Source organism: Papio anubis, chromosome 5, assembly GCF_008728515.1.
Source record: "Papio anubis isolate 15944 chromosome 5, Panubis1.0, whole genome shotgun sequence".
Classification (NCBI taxonomy): Eukaryota; Metazoa; Chordata; class Mammalia; order Primates; family Cercopithecidae; genus Papio; species Papio anubis.
The window spans coordinates 32774784-32794881 of record NC_044980.1 but is presented as its reverse complement, the minus strand read 5'-3'; the positions used below and the strand labels follow the sequence as shown (position 1 = coordinate 32794881).

The following is a 20098-nucleotide window of genomic DNA, read 5'->3' as shown; positions in this document are numbered from 1 at the left end:
TCTAGAACTAGGTCACGTGATCAAACCGAACTCAAGGAAGCTGGGAAATGCAACCCAATTATGTGCCCAGAAGAAGAAAAAGGATCATGGCAGATACCTAGCACTCTCTGCCGCTGACTGTAGGGAGCCTGTTCCGAAGCAATGAGGATTTTGACCTATTGGGAGGTTATTGCAATAGTCCAGATGAGGCATGAGAACCATAAGAAGAATGTTCAGGATGAAGAGGGGAAAATATACCTGATATATATTTGAACTTAAAATCAGGGTTTGTAAATAATTGGATATGGGGAAGGAAGAAGAGAGAGGAGAAGAGAAGGAGTCTGTCACTGACTCACTGACTTTTTTTTTGAGACAGGGTCTCACTCTGTCACCCCGGTTGGAGTGCAGTGGTTTGATGATAGCTCATCGCAGTCCTGAACTCCTTGGCTCAAGCAGTCTTCCCACCTAAGTCTTCCGAGTAGGTAGGAACAGGTGCCAACCACTGCACCCAGATAATTTTTTTATTATTTTTTGCAGAGATGGGAGTCTTGTTATGTTGACCAGGCAAGTCTGGAACTCCTGGCCTCAAGCAAAATTCTGCCTCAGCCTCCCGAAGTGCTGAGATTATTGGCATGAACCACTATTCAATTTGGGTTTTTGGCTATTCCATTTGAATTGACTGTCATTGGCTATTCAATCTGAATCAACTATTTAATTTGAATTTTTGTTTGCTGGATGGTGCTCCTATGAACTGAAATTGTCTCTAAAAACAAAATGGTTGTATGATGATCCAGATATTAGTTTTTTTCCCATCCTCTTATCTTTTCATTCATCACCAAAACCCAGAGCAGCTGTGGAATTATGGAATTTAAGTGTGTTTTAATTATTTTGTCTTGAGAATATTTAATACATGTTAATTAATTGATAAATGTTAATTGATTTAAAGAGACATTACTATATCCATGCAAACTAAGCCAAAATAAAGTACACATCAACTATGATTACTGTTTGAGCTCAAAGGTTAATTAACACGTTTTGATTATAGTAAATCAAAATACAAAGAATTAATTCTATCTCAAACGTCAGTATCTGACTTTGAGAGAAATAAACTATTATTGAATACATTATAGCTCACAAAAAAAAAAAAAAAAAAAAAAAAAAAAAACCTGGCAACAGCAGTGGAACCATTAACAGCTATTAATTCCTGGCAGTTTGGCTGGAAAAAGAATATTGGCTCAGATTCTAGAGTTTTCAAAGCTGTAAGGACTATTACTAGACTAGAGCTCCACATTCGGCAGGAGTCCCCCCTTGTGACAGGGCCTGGTGCCTGCTCCCTTTGTGCATGTTTTGAGAGAAAATGTTTAATAAATAGAACTGAAGGCCAGCACAGTAGCTCACACCTGTAATCCCAGCACTCTGGGAGGCTGAGGTGGGTGGATCAGTTGAGGTCAGGAGTTCGAGACGAGCCTGGGCAGCATGGCGAAACCCTGTTTCTACAAAAAATATAAAAATTAGTCAGGCGTGGTGGCATATGCCTGTAGTCCCAGCTACTCAGGAGCCTGAGGCATGAGAAACACTTGAATCCGGGAGGCAGAGGTTGCAGTAAGCCAAATTCGAGCCACTGCACTCCAGGCTGGGTGATAGAGTGACACCCTGTCTCAAAAAATAATAATAATAAATAACTGGCAGAGATGTCATGGTTCAGAATGAAAAGTCTGAGTTTTGAGTTCCTCACTGTCCTTGATTTTTATTTCTGCCTATTCCTGAAGCTATTTCTTTGGGGTTGCCTCTCTCCATAATAAGTCACTTATCTCCCATTCACCACATCTTAGAGCCCGTAGAATCACCATTTATATCAATTTTCCTCTGTCCTACAGAAAAAGACATTGTAATCGTTTTTCAAGTCAGTGTCACCTCATCATTCCTGTCCTCTCTTCTTTATGTCCGTTGTTAGTCTAAGGCCCAGTGGTTTCTAATCTGATGGTAGGAGGAATTTACAGATGAAAGAAGATGCTTTTGTTTGTTACAACAATGTGGGGAAGGGGCTGCAACTAGCATTCAATGTCTGAGAGGCATGAATGATAAAAGTTTCGTGACATTCAGCAAAGTCCCTTATAAGGAAGAATTGTTGGGTCCCAAATGCCAATGGTGCCCAACAGATGAGAGTGAAGGACCTCAGTTACTACTCCTGCTTAGAACACCTGCCCTTGCCTCCTTGCTGGTCTACACACCTCCAGCCTCTCCCTTCTCCTATCTTTTCCACACACCATTGCACAAGACATGAGTCTGCCAAATTCATCCTCCAAAAAGCTATTCTAATCATTCCAAACTCCTGCTCATAAGTCTTTGATATCTCCTCATTTCATACTTGTTCAGATAAAATCTACTGTAACCCAATATCCAACAGCCTTCCCAGGCTTACATAATCAAGCTTTCAAAACGTACTGGCTCCTACTTTTCTTCATCCATGCTAAGCTTCAACAGCTCAGTTGCCTTAAACCTCCTGCCTCTCCCAGTCTGGGGTCTCTGTTCATGCTGGTTCCTCTCCCTGGAACTTCCTTCCCCTTTTCATCTGCCGTTTTAAATCCTACCTGTTCAGGATCAAGCTTTGAGCCTGATCTTACACAAAGCTTTTCCTGATCCCTAAAACAGGAAGTGATTTATAAAGTTCCTTGGGTGTGATCTGAAATCGCTCTTGCAATGTCCCCCTGCCTTCTGGCCTATGGGAGTCTGTCCACAGCCCCATTGGACACAGCACATTCCTTTAATTGTGTTTTCAAATACTAAGTAATTGATATAAAAGCTGAGCTAACACTGTAAGTAGGTATAAACCTTGAAGCCAGACTTTCTGGGGTTTAGTCCTGACTCAATAAATTACCGGCTGTACATCCTCACTCTACCTCATTTCCCTCATCTATGAAATGAGGATGATGATAATGCCCAACTCATTTGACTTAGGAGATAAAAGGAATAACTCTGTGTAAGGTACTCAGAAGAATGTCAGGCACATAGGAAGTACTCAGTGTTTGCTCTGATCCATATTTACAAAACAGTGAACTTCAGTGATATGCAGCGTGCATGGGTATGGCTCTTATTTTGATAGAGACTCACCTGTCATTGAATTGCCTCATCATTCAGTCAGATCCCTTGGGCCAGTCAGTTAACTGTAAACTGTGGTCATATAGAATGGAAGTGACAGCACAATTTTCCACAGCATTTCCGAGCAGTGTTCATATGGTGCTGATGTGACCCCGAGCATCATTTCCAGTTCTGAACACCTGGACACTGACCCTTGACTTGGTTAGTCAGTCACCACAGGGTCACTGGGTGTAATGAGCCCTCATCCTCCAGCAGGCCAGCCCAGGTTTACTTTCATAGCAGAGGCAGGGGTCCAAGAGCAAGAATGGAAAGCACCAACTCTTGAGAACTGGAACAGCATCATCCACTGCATTCTGTTGGCCAAAGCAAGTCACAAGAACAGCCCTGATTCAAGAGCTGGAGAAATAAATTCCACCTCTGGATGAGAGAAGCTACAAAGTCCCCTTGCAAAGAGCATGGGTTTAAGGAAGTATGAATGACGTAGGCCATTAGTGCAATCAATCTATAGCACTTCAGCTGTTATCTCTATTACCTAGATACATAATATGATACAAAGGAGAAAGTGCTAGGAACTTAACAAAAGAAATCAAATCCTAAAGAATTTTAAGGAGGAGAATATATTACCTCTATAAATGACCCACTTGGAAAAGATGATGATGTAGTAGAAAATAATTTCTACTTTTCTCTTTCTGTGATCTACAGATTATCTACCTAAGAACTCTATTATGTTATATATGTGTTATAACACAAGAACGTGCACAAAATGAAACATAAAATTATATGGAGAGTGAAGGCCGGGCATGGTGGTTCATGCCTGTAATCCCAGCACTTTGGGAGGCCAAGGAGGGCAGATCACCTGAGGTCAGGGGTTTGAGACCAGCCTGGTAAATATGGTGAAAGCCTGTCTCTGCTAAAAAATACAAAAGTTACCCAGGTGTGGTGGCACGCACCTGTAATTCCAGCTACTCGAGAGGCTGCGGCAGGAGAATTACTTGAACCTGGGAGGCAGAGGTTGCAGTGAGCCAAGAACATGCCACCGCACTCCAACCTGGGCTACAGGGCAAGACTACATCTCAAAAAAAAAAAAAATTATATGGAGAGTGAAGATACAGCAAGAGAAACATAAGTCTGGTCTTTATTTACAGCCTATCAAACCTTAAGCATGTCATAGATGGAACCTCCACCCTGTCTTTTTTTAGTTCAGCACTGTGTTTTGCTCATCCAGAAACAGCGCCTTTTAATGAGGATGAGCAGCGGAGAGGGGATACAAGAAAAATCAGCTACAGGAAAGAATCAGGTACATAAAAGGGAACAAATTACGTGGTGGACATTTGCATCGTTTTCAAAGTGACCCCCTGCTAAACCTGAGATATTTAAGAATTATAAACAAACAAAAACACTTTGAGGGGAACGAGCTGTATGTGTGGCAAAAGGCGACTGAATTCTTCACCACCAGTGGATCAAGGGATGAAAAGCATCACGCTATAACATCTTTCTAACTCCAAGTGTGATCTGAGGACCAACAACATCGGCAGCACCTGGGAGCTTGCTAAAAGGCACAATCGCCTCCCCTCCCCAGATCTACTGAATCAGAATCTGCATTTAGCAAGGTCCCCAGGTGATTCATATGGTCCCTAAGGTTTGAGGAGCACTACTGTAACAAATATTGTTCTGAGTTTTAGAGACAGAAAACCCTTTGGGCAGGTCAGTTCTGAAAGCCTGTCTGTTCATCTACACCATAATGATACCAGTCGACAATGCAGGTTTGTCATGGAGGGAAATAGGTGAGATAGTATCCTTCAGTGTTAGAGAGGAGAGGCAAGGGGCAGACACCTAGACCTGACATCCACTGTGAACAGCATTGGTAGGAAATGTGGCAGCTTCTCTGCAGCCCCCTGGGCAATCATGCCAGGATAATTAATTTTTTTTTTCTTTTGAGACAGGATCTCACCCTGGCACCCAGGCTGGAGTACAGTGGTGCAATCATAGCTCACTGCAGCCTCAAATTCCCAGGTTCAAGCAGTCCTCGCCACCCAGCCTCCTAAGTAGCTAGGAATGCAAGTACACAACACCACACCTGGCTAATTTTTAAATTTCTTTAGAGATGGGTTCTCCCTATGTTGCCCAGGTGATCTGAAACTCCTGGGCTCAAAGGATCCTCCTGCCTCAGCCTCCCAAAGACTGAGGCATGAGCCACTGCACCTGGCCTGCCAGGATAAGTTTTAAAGGGAAGCAAATTTCCATTTGCATTGAATTTTTCTTCCACATACAAATCAGGGTTTCTCAACCGTGGTTGGTTGTTAAAATCAGCTGGGGAGTTATTTTTAATACTGAGCATCCCTGGGTCCTACCCCAAGAGATTCAGATTAATTTGTGTGGGTGGGGTGTCCCAAGTGTTGGTAATTTTTAAAAAGCTCTTTGGGCAGTGTTAGTGAGCAGCCGGGACTGAGAACTCACTCCAGGATCCCAGCGATGGGGCATGTGTGGGAAGGTGATACTCAGCCTCTGTCATCTCTCTCCTTCCCTGCCACAGTGCTCCACCACATGTGGTCTGGGGGCCTACTGGAGAAGGGTGGAGTGCAGCACCCAGATGGATTCCGACTGCGCGGCCATCCAGAGACCTGACCCCGCAAAGCGATGCCACCTCCGTCCCTGTGCTGGCTGGAAAGTGGGAAACTGGAGCAAGGTAACTTATCAGGCTTGGCAGAGTCTTGGAGGTAGAGAAGGTGGGGATGGGTTGGGGAGGGAATCTTACATAAGCACTTGCCAAAGTTGGTTTTTTTTCTACCTTTCTGTTTCCCTTTTGCGTCTTATAAAATCAGGGATGAGTAAATCATGGGCATTACCATAGGCCTACTTCAAGTTACACAAAAGTCTTAGAAGTACAGTTTTTATTAACCCACATGTGGTAACCCACCTGTCCTTTCTCTTATAAGGTAAACCAGAAAAGTTAAGTTTAGGTTATCAATTGCTTCTCCAGCATGCAATGCTATTTCTATATTACTTCAATTTAGCATTTTAATGAATAATCCTATATTATCACATATATAATTAAATCATGAATCACCTGTGCTTTACAAAGCAAATACACAGTTTAATCTTCCAGACCCAAAATGAAAAGAAAGCTGAGATATAAAGAATAATTGATCTTTAAAAGCGTACTCCCTGCACTGATCTTATTTATTTTTATTTTTATTTTTTTGAGACAGATTCTCGCTCTGTCACCCAGGCTGAAATGCAGTGGCATGATCTTGGCTCACTGCAACCTCTGCCTCCCGGCGTGATCTGGGCTCACTGCAACCTCTGCCTCCCGGGTTCAAGCGATTCTCATGCCTTAGCCTCCTGAATAGCTGGGATTACAGGCACCCACCACCAGGCCAGGCTGATTTTTGTATTTTTAGCAGAGATGGGGTTTCACCATGTTGGCCAGGCTGGTCTCCAACTCCTGACCTCAAGTGATCCACCTGCCTTGGCCTCCCAAAGTGCTGAGATCACAGGTGTGAGCCACCACACCCAACCATACTGATCTTTTTAAAGTGCAATTTTACCATCTTTGCTAATCTTACTGTGATTACTAATTTTGCTGTGCTGTCTGCATCGTTCCTTGTGAAAAGAATGTATCAGGTTTTCAGATTAGTTAGCCTTGGTACTTTGAGACACTAAGTAGGCCTGATCTGCTTGTCATGGCTGGACTAGGGCTTAGCCAGCCCTTGGGGGATAATTCAGGGCTATAAGACACTGGTCAGCGGCGAGATTGAGGGCCAGTTGGCAGATAGGGAGTACAGAGGTGTGAACTGTGCATATACCTGTTTGCCATACATGCTCAACCCTAGGAAGCCTGGTTGACCCCTGTCTTCTCTCCAGGGAGATGGTTCCTCTTGATAGCTGAGACACAGGAGAAAGGAAAAGAAAGAACTATCCAAGAGGTTTAGGGAAGATGATGTCACCTCTAGACATTTGTTTCTTCATCTAGTGAAGAGCTCATGTCCCCAGACAAATAGGACCCAGAGGTGTTGCACTGGGCATTTCTGTCTCTGGTTCTCCTGGCAGACTTGACATCAGACAGGAACATGGGATGCTCCTGTCTGATGGTTGGTCTTTAGGACCCTCTCCCAAAGCAAGGCTCTGGTCTTTGGAAGAGAGGGGCTGTGAGGCTACTCCTTGAGAAAATTACCACCTTCTTTCTCCTTCTATATCATTTTTCTTTCAAGAATCAATACTGGTCTTTTTTATTTCTCTTCCAACTCATAACAAACTCAGGATCCAACAAGGACTGAAAGTTTGGCTACAACTTCTCTTCCATATCCAGAGAAATCTCAAGAAACATCTCATATACCTGAGCTTGCCGAATGTTGACCAAGTCCTAAAGTTCCACTTTCCTCTCACTGGGAATAATCATTTTGTTGGAAATTACATGGCTCATGAAAAGGACAGATGTGTGAAATAGCTTGCGTTTTGAAAAGGTCAGCTCCAGCCTGAGGGACTCTAGCCAGTGCAAACTCTGGATGAGAGATCAGCAAGCTCATCTCTGGGGTCTGGCCTCCTAAGGAAAGCCTGGCTTGACTCATTGCCTGGACTATAGGGTCTCTCTCATGCCTCTCTCTCTCTCTCATGGCCTATAGGGTTGCAGATATATTGATGAATCTCTGTAGTGCCCTGAGTGGTTTTGTAGGAGTTATTTCCAACACATCATCAAATTCAGCTAGAATGAGGTAACTGCTATATCTAAAATCTAATCCTCAAAATTACTCTATTCCTACCAGTAAAGAAAGTGTCTCTTTTGTTAGATAATAGATAAACCTTATATCAAAGATACTATTTAACTACTGATTGTCAGTTGCCCTGATTTTTGTTTTTTCTGACTACTATTAAGGGTATTGCATACATCAGCAGTCCCTAACCTTTTTGGCGATAGAGACCAGTTTTGTGATCTCTACAGAATTCTTTTCCATGGACTGGGGAAATGGTTTTGGGATGATTCAAGCATGTTACATTTATTGTGTACTTTATTTCTATTATTATTACACTGCAATATATAATGAAATAATTACACAAGTCACCATAATGTAGAGTCAGTGGGAGCCCTGAGCTTGTTTTTCTGCAACTAGACAGTCCCATCTAGGGGTGATGGGAGACAGTGACAGATCATCAGGCATTAGATTTTCATAATGAGTGTGCAGCCTAGATCACTTGCATGCACAGTTCACAATAGGGTTTGCATTCCTATAAGAATCTAATACTGCTGCTGATCTGACAGGAGGTCGAGTTCAGGCAGTAATGTGAGAGATGGGGAGCAGCTGTAAATACAGATAAAGTTTTGCTTGCTCACCTGATGCGCACCTCCTGCTGTGCAGCCTGATTTCTAACAGGCTGAGATATAACAGACTAGGGATTGGGAACCCCTGGCATACACGGCTTGTCTTTCATAGAGATATTAACTTAAATTTTATGTCAAATCTTGATTATTGTGACCCCTTTTTATAATTAATATTTTTTTCAAGATGGAGTCTCACTTTGTCACCCAAACTGGAGTGCAGTGGCCCAGTCACAGTTCACTCCAGTCTCAACCTCCTGTGCTTAAACAATACTCCTGCCTCAGCCTCAACTAGCTGGAGACCCCTTTTTCATATGGATGTCTGAAGTCCACATCATGTGCTAGGAAAGATTTGAAGGCCTTCCCTCTCAGCTTCATTAATTCTGATAGGCCTTTTATGCTCTCTTTGTGACAGACCTCCAAAATCTAGAGCAGGAAAGAGGATCCCTGGTTTTGCCTTTAACTATCCAGAGAGTTTAGATTCTGCCAAATTGATCATTTGCCTTTTCACAGATATTTTCTCAGAAAGAAAAATTCTAATTTTACCTGGAATTTTCTGCATTATTCCAGCAATCTCTCCTCCAGATCCAGAAACACTTTAATTCTCGTAGGATGACAGGGTATGCTGCAGCCTCACCTGAACCCACAGGTATCATACCTGAGGCATCCAGGTTACTCACCAAGAACTTCTACCACTGTGATTGCGGTCTGGATTGCAATTGTTTTACTGGCTTATTTCTCTAATACCATACTTCTTGATGAAGCCTGATAGAACTGCTCTGAACATTTTCTCATATACATGTGTCAGGTTTATGACTATAGTAAAGGTCATGTTGCAGTCCGAAGGGAGTGGGTGGATGAGCAGAAAGAACACTCGGAGGCCGTAGGCTGGTGAAAGATTATTTTATTCAGCACCAACTCTCCTCAGCAGCTTTCTCACACTGCCCACCCCGTCTCGGCTGCTTAGTCTGGCTCCCACATACAGCTGCACGGCTGACTCTCCCTCGCTTTCAGGGTCAGCAACTTAACTCTTTCTTTCTCTCTGGGCATGAGCGAGTCAAGCTGTGTCCTGGCTCCCCTCTGTCCATCTTTGCAGATGGACAGCTTTGGCTCTCTCTCTTTCTCTTGGTGCCAGCGTGACCGCACACTGTCAAACAGGGCAGTTATACCTTTTACAGACAACAGTGGCTTAGAGCCAAGTGATGGCCTTCCCATGTGAAGGCTACATGGCTGTGATAACAAGTGGAGTTACACACCTGCACTCTAAACTTGCTGAGTCACACAGGATGTAAACAGCCTACCTCAGCCTCTCCTTCACCAAACCACAGCCATGTTCCTTACAACATGGCAGAGGACCCAGACATTCAGATCTCTACCTTTCCAGTGTCTGGAAGTAGTTTATCACAGTGGCTTGCTTCCTCTTCATGCATTAATCTGTCTGAAACAAAATCAAGGTTGTCATCCTCAGGTTTGTCCCAGAGGCAGTCTTGTAAAAATGCAATTCTGCAGTATTGAATCGCAGAGGGGCTTGACTTGGAATCAGACGGATCTGGGATAATAACCCTACTCTGTCACTAATCAGCACGTGACACTGGCCATTCATCTAACTGCTTAGGAGCTTTAGTTTTCTCACTCCTGAAATGAAGTGGATGATATTGCCTCTACTTACTCTGTAGAATTGTTGTAAGGATCAAAAGAGAAATTGTATGCAATGAACTCTGTACATGATAAAAGACCATTCAAATAAGGCCCTGGACAAACGTCGAGCTCTGGGTAAATGTTAGGGCTGGCTATTGGACATTTACGAATCTCTTGCTTCCTGGACTTGGGGCAGGAGGCCTGTGGACAGGTTAGTGAAGTAAGCCCTGCCAATGGAGAAAGTGACCTGAGAAAGTGTTCACTCCCTAGTACTACACAGTCAGGGTGCTCAACATGTTCCTGAACTCTGGAGGATTTGACCTACCGTGGGTGCTAGTGCTGCCACGTGCCTGACATTGCATGGAAACTTTGGATAAACAATTTTATTTTTACCATAATACAGGACTTTATAATTCCCACTAAAGAAACTAGGGCTTGGAGTATTTAAATCATCAATATATACTTGATCACAAAACTAATATTAAATAGTCTCAATTCTAAGAAACCGTCACCTGGGGGATTATGTCATTTTAACTACAGCTTTTCAGGAAAAAATGAAACACTACACAATTAATATGTACATCAGTTGTAGGACACATGCCAGTTTCAGAATGTTAAAATTTGTGTGGGAAAGGCTGGGCACAGTGGCTCATGCCTGTAATCCCAGCACTTTGGGAGGCCAAGGCAGGTGATCACTTGACCTCAGCAGTTCAAGACCAGCCTGGGCAATATGGCAAAACCCCATCTCCACTGAAAATACAAAAAATTAGCCCGGCTTGGTAGAGCGCATGCCTGTAGTCCCAGCTACTCAGGAGGCTGAGGTGGGTGGATCACTTGAGCCCAAGAAGCAAAGGTTGCAGTGAGCCAAGATTCTGCCACTGCACTCCAGGCTGGGCAACAGAGTGAGACCCCATTTTAAAAAAAAATTCATATGGGAGAAAAAGTGATTCTTCTGATGGAAGAAATGTAGTAAGAGATAAAAATGAGCTTGAAAAATCCTCAGCTGGGGTTGACAGCAAAACCATGCATCATCAGCAGCTTCACACACTTCCTCACTGACATTTTGTCTGCTTCTTCTGAAGTTTTGGGAACTGCTGATTTGACAACCCCTTTATTACTTCTGTTAGAATGAACATTGCCCTTTTCATAGTTGAGTCTAGCAGACTTTGATTTATTTCTGAAATGAATCAGAAATATTTTTACCTTTTATTTGTAATAATCTGTCTTCCCACAGAGGCAACGTTGCCATTTTATTTTAGCAGTAACTTTATCATCTAAGTTATTTGCTGGAAAGTAACAGGAAGTGACAGCCATTCCTTATGGCCTTGGATTTCATGTATTTGCTAACTAGTCCTTCTGTCTTATTCTAATTCTTGTCTCCAAGTTTATTGAATTTTACAGATTGTCTGTGGCAGTGCTGCATTTTATGGACCTGAATTTTTACAAATGAATAAAATGGGGGAATAGCCTTTGTTTTGCTAAATACAGACAAACCATACTTTCATACACAGCATGTTCCCAGAAACATTTACTAAAGTCCAGTGTGCAAAAGTCAAAACCTAGGATTGTATGTTATAGGAGAGCTTCTATCCTATGAAGGCAAAAATTGAGTAGCAGAAAGGTGGATCATACACTGAGTATCCCTGCATTTATTTTCTGCTGAGACCAGCTCAGTTGGGAAGACCCTAATCCAGCGACGCTAGAGGAATTAAAGACACACACATAGAAATATAGAGGTGTAAGTGGGAAATCAGGGGTCTCACAGCCTTCAGAGCTGAGAACCCTGAACAGAGATTTACCCACATATTTATTAACAGCAAGCTAGTCATTAGCATTGTTTCTATACATATTAAATAAACTAAAACTATCCCTTATGGGAAATGAAGGAATGGGCCGAATTAAAGGAATAGGTTGGGCTAGTTAACTGCAGCAGGAGCATGTCCTTAAGGCACAAATCGTTCATGGTGTTGTTTGTGGCTTAAGAATGCCTTTAAGCGGTTTTCTGCCCTGGGCAGGCCAAGTGTTCCTTGCCCTCATTCCCGTAAACCCACAACCTTCCAGCATGGGCGTCATGGCCATCATGAACATGTCGCAGTGCTGCAGAGATTTTGTTTATGGCCAGTCTTGGGGCCAGTTTATGGCCAGATTTTGGGGGGCTTGTTCCCAACAGTTTTCCTCTTGATACAATTTTTTTCTGTGTCTAAACCATCACCCTCTCTTGACATCCCTGAGCATTTCAGATTAAGAGATTCTCAAGAAGAAATGGTTAGACAAGTGCCAATTAAATGGAAGCCTTTAGGAACATATAAGAAATGACCCCAAGACCACCAATGTCCAGACCACAAGGCTTTCCATGATGGCCTCTGCCCATCTTCTCTGTCTACCCCTATCCCCTACTCTAGCATTCTGACCAACTTACTGTTCCCAGTCAAGCTGTGTGGGTTCACAGCCTCTGTGCATGCCATTGCCGCCACTTCAAATGTCCCCCACGCTATTTTGCCAGTCACATGAGCATTTACTCATTAAGATTCAGCTCAAGCTTTGACTCCTTTATTTAAGCTATTCTTGACTTCTTCAGGTGAAGTTGACTATGTCCTCCTTTGTGTCCTCACTAGATTGTAGATAACTATGGCTTGTAATCTTTATTTCTTCTATTCATTTATGTGACTTCCCCTGCCACAGCTAGATTGCAAACCACTTAGGGTAGAGGTACAGAGCTTGGAACATAGTAAGTGCTCAGTGAGGGGAAAGTGGGATGGGGAGAGGGACAGGCAGACCCATGAATTTTGATGCTGTTCTGCTTAGAATTTTTGGAATAAAATTTTTTTAACTTTTATTTTAAGTTTGGGGTACAAGTGCAGGTTTGCTACATAGGTAAACTTGTGTCATGGGGGTTTCTTGTACAGATTATTTCATCACCCAGGTATTAAGCCTAGCGCCCATTAGTTATTTTTCCTGATCCTCTCCCTCCTCCTACATTCCACCCTCCATTAGTCCCCAGTGTGTGTTGTTCCCCTCCATGTGTCCATGTGTTCTTATCATTTAGCTCCCACTTATAAGTGAGAACACATGGTATTTGGTTTTCTGTTCCTGTGTTAGTTTGCTAAGGATAATGGCCTCTAGCTCTATCCATGTTCCTGCAAAGGACATGATCTCATTCTTTTTTATGGCTTTGTAGTATTCCATTGTGTATATTACCACATTTTCTTTAACCAGTTTATCATTGATGGGCATTTAGGTTGATTCCATGTCTTTGCTGTTGTGGATAGTGCCATAGTGAACATATGTGTACATGTGTCTTTATAACAGAATAATGTATATTCCCAGTAATGGAATTGCTGGGTCAAATAGTATTTCTGTCTTTAGGTCTTGAGGAATCACCAACACCGTCTTTCACAATGGCTAAATTAATATACTCTATTACCAACAGTATATAAGCATTCCTTTTTCTCCACAGCCTCGTCAGCATCTGTTATTTTTTTACTTTTTAATAATAGCCACTTTGACAGGTATGAAATGGTATCTCATCGTGGTTTTGATTTGCATTTCTCTAATGATCAGTGATGTTGAGCTATTTTTCATATGACTGTTGACCTCATGTATATCTTTTTTTGAAAAGTGTCTGTTCATGTCCTTTGCCCACTTTTTTATGTGGTTGCTTGTTTTTTGTGTTTTTTTTTTTTTGTTTTTGGGTATAAATTTAAGTGCCTTAGAGATGTTGGATATTAGAGCTTTGTCAGATGCATAGTTTGCAAAAGTTTTCTCCCATTCTGTAGGTTGTGTGTTTACTCTGTTGATAATTTATTTTGCTGTACAGAAGCTCTTTAGTTTAATAGATCCCATTTGTCAATTTTTGCTTATATTGTAATTGCTTAAGAACAAAGCTGGAGGCATCAGGCTAAGAGACTTCAAAATATACTACAGGGCTACAGTAACCAAAACAGCATGGTACTGGTAAAAAAACGGACACATGGACCAATGGATCAGAATAGAGAACCCAGAAATAAGACCGCACACCTACAACTATCTGATCTTCAAATTATTTTAAGGGTCTTATGAATGTGTTTAGCATAAGGAAAAGGTCAGAAAGGAATTCTTTCCATATCTCAATTTAGTATTTGATGTATAACTTTGAGAGGAAGAAAGTATTCTGAAATCAAAACAGAGCACAAACTCAGTGATCTCATACATTTATGACACTCTAGAATGCTGTGATAGTTTAATCATCTAGTTTATCCTCTTTTGAATACCAATGGAGAAATGGAGGCTTAGAGAAGTACAGTGATTAATCTGCAGTCACATAGCCACCTGATGCCAGGGCCATAGATGGATTTGGTCTGTTAGTCCCCCAGTCCTATGTTTGCTAGTTGTGCTATACTTCTCTGAACACTCTGTAGGAATCCAACCTGGGAAGTGTATTAGGAAGACTTCATAAATCAAAAATAGCACAAGAAAGAAAAGGTTTTTATTTCATTTTACCTCTGCCAGTGGCCCCAGTAAGCTAAGGGTATTTTTCATTCTAACTCAGTTTGCTTTGCAAATCATAGGAGTTAAACAAACTGATATAGTGATGTGGTAACTGGATTCTATCAGACCTGTTTGGTTTCAACAGGGTATTCTCCAGTCTTTCTGTTCTCATTAGCCTACCTCTTGTCCTCAGTCTGGTTCGCAGACTTTACATTAGGAAAACAGGAATACAAACAGCCCTCCTCTCAGGCAATAAGAAAATGAATATCACAATTGTCATTCAGCACACAAAAGCAAAAGAGCATTAGGACTGCAGTGACTTAATATGCTGTCACTTCCCTCTTGCTAACAGAATCAGAGGCTCTTTTGAAAATGGAATGGAATAATCATAGATTTAGTGAGTGTCTTCCCTTATTACTGACTTCAGCATATTAATAAATTTTATTTCCCACTGAATGTGAATATGCTCTTGACAAAAGAGTAATGCTAATTTGAAAAATAAGTTTAGGAATAACAGATTATACCAACAAATGGAAAATAAAAAAGTAAAGTCTCATTTTATGCTTATGTCTTTTAAATCCCCTTTTCCTAATAAAAAGTACTCTTGTTTTAACTATGTGCTATTTCCTGGAAATTTATTTTGTCAGGCAAATAGTTGCTTTGAGTGGAAGCTATTAGCATGCTTTCTTATTTGTTCTGTGGTGAATTTTAAGTTTGCTGTTACTGTTTTTCTTTGTGTGTTTATTGTGTGGCAGGAAAATAAAGTTTTCCATTTGTACTTTTGAGAAGCTGTTAGCAAGTATTGCTTATTTCTGATAACCTAAACACACTTGATTTATGGTAGTATCAGAGCATCAATCTGCCCCCTCGTCACATGGGCCCATGTGTTTCCAAGCTACAGACTGATGTTCGAAGTCAGGTGACTTGGTGAAATCTGCCAATCAGAGGAAGAAGGGGGAGCAGTGTTTTGGGGTCTATGTCTACTGAAAAGTCTTGAGGAATTTTCTTTCCTCAACCACAGCCCTAGAATCATGGCTATTCCACCATAGCCAGAAAGACAGCGTGGTCTTTTACCCTTCAGAGAGAAGAGCCAGATGAAAATATACCTTACAGCAAGGGACACCCTTTCTTGGTGACTTGTTTCCTTGGCCAAGACTGCCAATGAGATCACTGATGGAAGGATTCAGAGGGTAAAGAAACACATTATTTATCCTGTAATTACCAGAGATCTCTTTAGCCCATTGGGAGCCCTCCCAGCTGGCATTTTCTCATAATTCAGTGTTGATTCAACAGCTTCATAATGGCCATCTACACTGTGCCTGTCCCTGTGCTAGGGACCCATGGTGCGATGCAGAACAGGGCAGGGCAGGCTCTGCTTTCATGGCAGTGATGGATAGTAGAAAGGATGGACAAAATCAATAAAAGTTGCTCTGCAGTTTAGCTTTATGGGATGAAAACAGAAGAGGAGCTGAGACAAATTACAAGAGAAATCACCTCCTTTAGATCAGGTATTGCAGGAGGACCTCTCAGAAGAGGCGCCATTGAAACTGAGGCATTAAAAAAAAGAACAGTAGTGGGTAATGCAGAGAATAGAGGAAGGAACATTCAGGACATGGGAACCCCAAGGTCATTGTATTAACCCGAGGAGAACCTGGGGAAGAACCTGGGCTGACGAGCACAGATGTTAGCCTCCATCCCACCTACCTCAGTTCCCCACCTCAGTGTGGGCAGTGACAAGACCCATCAGGCCAGGTCTGGCCATGAGACACCAGGCTGCAGAGGGAAGATAAGCAGAAGGGCTATGGCAAGCACTAGAGTTCTAAACAGACCAGAGAGCAAGTCCCAGACACTCAAGTTATGATCAGATAAAATCTTTATAGGTGGGTGAGTGAGGAACTGCCAAAATCCAAGTGGTCAGAGAGTCAACAAAGCAGCACTCTGGAACAGGCTGGGTAAACTTGGTTGTGGGTGACCCAGGCCCATCAGTGTTTATCACCGTCCAAGGGAAGTCAGCAGCCTGCTGGGGAACCTGGGCTGCTGCACAGCAGGTGGGGTCAGAGAGGAGGGGAGTGAGTAGGGCCTGTGTGGTGGCTATCGGGGGCAAGTGCTGAGAAGACTCTCAGTGATGGCTGCAGGTGATGGCGCTGCAGGAGGAATGGTGAGGGTGGGGGCAAGGACAGCCTTTGCTCACACCCATGAGTCAAACCACTGAGTAGTTATGCAGTTTATTTCCCTACTCAAGACCCTTCATGAGAGAGACATACTATCATATTCTGCATCCAGCATCATAGAGAAAACCAGCATTCTGAAGGAGAGATGGAGAAGGCTTAGCAGCAATGCCTACTCCTGGGAAGGGATAGGCAGGCCACTCTGCCTCCAGCAAATACTGACTTCCAGAGGGAACGGCCACCCACCAGGGCAGATGCTGTGCCAGCAGGCACTCCAGCCCCAGGGTCTATAATCTCCCCACAGCTGTGAGGTAGCAGTTATGATCCCAGTTTAGAGATGGGACACCTGAGGCTCAGCGTACTTCAGTGACAGGCCCAGGGACTCATGACTAGTGAGTGGCAGAACTGGAATTCTCACCCACCTCTGTTGGCCCTCAACAGAGTTTGGGCCAAGCATGTGTTTCCCGATATCAGGAGCTGCTGGGGTGCCTCCTGCTCTGTGGTGTAGGAGGGAAAGCAGGGTTCACCAGAACTAGACCTAACCTCTCTTTATGACTGGATGCCTGGCACCTCCACAGCTGAGGGGAAGGAAGGGAGGCCTGATGCCAATGACTCAGAGATCGCCTTTGCTTTTGCTTTCCATACAGTGCTCCAGAAACTGCAGTGGGGGCTTCAAGATACGCGAGATTCAGTGCGTGGACAGCCGGGACCACCGGAACCTGAGGCCATTTCACTGCCAGTTCCTGGCCGGCATTCCTCCCCCATTGAGCATGAGCTGTAACCCCGAGCCCTGTGGGGTGTGGCAGGTGGAGCCTTGGAGCCAGGTATGGCGCCCAGAAAGGGAGCGATGTCTTCACACAACCTGGCAAGCCATGAATCTCGGTGTTACTGCATAAATGTAGAAATCAGGGAAGACCACACCTGTGTCCTGCCAATGACTGGCCTCTGTTCAGTGACCCCACCCTGTATCTGGGAAGCCGAATGGGTCTAACACTTTCAGGAGGTGAAAAAATTCCATGGAAAAGACAATGTGTTATGGTTTTAATCACAACAGTTCAGTGTTATGTTGCAATCTGGTCTCCCAATGGATATACCGGGGAATTGGTGTTCCTGCTGGGGAAATGAATACAATGGGATTATTTGAACAAGGACGAGTCTGATGAGAGCCATTTGCAGACAGAGCCTAACACGCCTCTCTGAGGCTTCTGCAGTCAGGCTGGGAGAAACAGCCCCATCTTTTCCACACAGTATAATATTAGAGTTTCATCTCTTCCATCTCTCAGATCATTGTACAAATAGTGAGTGTGTGTGTGTGTGTGCTCTCTTTATGAGGGCCCTGGCTCTGCTGGGTCTTAGTTTTACTTTGACACATGGAAAGAAGGTTACTTTGGTGAGGTTCTTTGGTGAAGTGTGATGATCTCATTTTTCAACAGACAAATGTTTAAATATCTCAACAGCTAAAACATACTCCCAACTACATCCACAAATGATAGAAAGAAGACCAAAAAATAAAAATAAAAAAAAGGAAGGCCGCATATTTTGAGTGCGTCCAGGAGCTAGGCAGTTTGCCTGCAATACTTGGTTTAATTCTCTCCATGACCTGGATGGTAGGCATTTTTAATCCTATTTTATAGGGGAAGAAATTGAGACTTAGGTTGAGAAACCTACCTGAGACACACAATGAGAAAATAAATGGAGTTTTAGTTCAAACATAAGGCATTCGCAACAAGAAAGATTTGATTGCTTATCTTTGATTGCCCATCTTTGATCCTGCTATGCTGTGGAACTTAGCCCAATGGGCATTGAACAAAAAGTGAACTAAGGAGAAAGAATGAGTCAATAACTACTTTGCGGGGCACTTACCATGTGCCAGTGAAGGGAAGGCAAAGAATCCCAACCTGAGGCTACAGAGTTAGTGTCAAAGCCTGTGGAGGACTGAGCCCCAACTTACTTACCACCCACCGGCCAAGCATCCACACTGATTCCTCAGGCTCTGGGCCACTACCTAGAGTTTTCTGGGGCAGCAGCCACCACTGTCCCCTCTTCATCCTCCTTCCCCTGCCTACTTCTGGAGTACATGAAGTGCCTGCTACTCCCAGGCTCTGAACCCAGACCTCCAAACTCTCCATAGGTACTGACCCTGGCCTGGACCTGTTCAGGCAGCAGCTTCCAGAATCCAGGAATTCAGAGAGGAGCTTAGGTTGCCCTGTCAGAGAAATGGCATTTGCAGGTGATCAAAGATGAGCAATCAAATCTTTCTGGTTATGAAAAAGATCTATTCTTTATGTTTCCTCAGTAGCTTCCAGGATCCCCATCAGGAGCCTGTTCCCTGAAGCCCTTCTCTCACCCTTCTTTCTAAATTGCCTGTTTTGAGCAAACCACAAAGGTGGTAGAGTTCCCTCTTAAGCAGCAGTAGAGATAGAAAATGTAAAAGTCAGTTGAGTACCCGGAGCTGCTGTTAAGGAATTGGGCATCTTTAGGTACTTTCCCTGCCTGTGGTGCTGACTGCCATCCTGGGAATGTTATGAACCCATCTGGCAAGCATATCGGCCCGCCCCGACTACCCTCCATGGCAGATGCATTTTAGCTATGGGACCATCTCTATACCAGTGGTAGTCAAGCTTTATCATGCTTCAGGACAACCTGGAGGGCTTGTCAATGCACAGATGGATGGGTCCTACCCCCAGAATGGCCAGTTCAGGGGATCTGAGGTGGGGCCTGAAATTTTGCATTTCTAACAAACGCTCAGAAGATGCTGAAGTTGCTGGTCTGAGGAACATTTGAGAACCACTTTTTTGACCCCCTTTTCCTGGAAATTACTTGGCCAGGTGGTGCCGAATCTATGTACACATAGGTAGGTATGCACAGGAACCCCAGATGTGGAATTCCTCTCCCTGTCTCCTCAGATGGGGTTAAAAACAGATTGAATAAGTGGGAAAAAGTTGATGTTGATTCTCAAAGCTGGAATATTGTGAAGGTGCTACATTAGTTCTTTTATTGAGCAGAAAAGATTAATTGCATATAATTTCCCTGTTTTCTATGATACTACCACACACATACTACCTGATGTGATGGACATGATGTTTGCAAGACAGCCATAATTATCTTGTTGTTATTGTTGTAACCATGCTAAAACTAAGATTTTTCAAAGTGCTTTTCAAAATACTCAAAGAACTTTTCAAATATTCTTGGCGAATTATTTTATTTCCTCCTAAAAAAACTCATGCACATGAGATAATGTATCTTATAGAATTATTCTAGTAAGCAAAAACCTGACATGTTTCAGAATTCTACCCCTTTAGAAATCTGACTTGTCATCTTGAATTTATTTTATGAGTATTACAGCCAATGCATCTAAGTCCTGAGTGAATCCATCCATTTTATTACTCCTACTATGGAGAAATTTAATTCTAAAACTTTATGCAGTGGAAAA

At 43.0% G+C, this 20098-nt stretch overlaps 1 protein-coding gene across 1 annotated transcript in view; it reads left to right on the top strand.

The window, feature by feature from the left end:
• ADAMTS12 (ADAM metallopeptidase with thrombospondin type 1 motif 12) overlaps positions 1-20098 on the top strand; it is a 389831-nt gene that overhangs the window by 346518 nt on the left and 23215 nt on the right. The window contains exons 20-21 of the mRNA XM_003899561.4: positions 5612-5764; positions 17313-17489. Of these exons, the coding sequence (XP_003899610.4) occupies positions 5612-5764; positions 17313-17489 (330 nt within the window). The remainder of the gene's footprint in view (positions 1-5611; positions 5765-17312; positions 17490-20098) is intronic.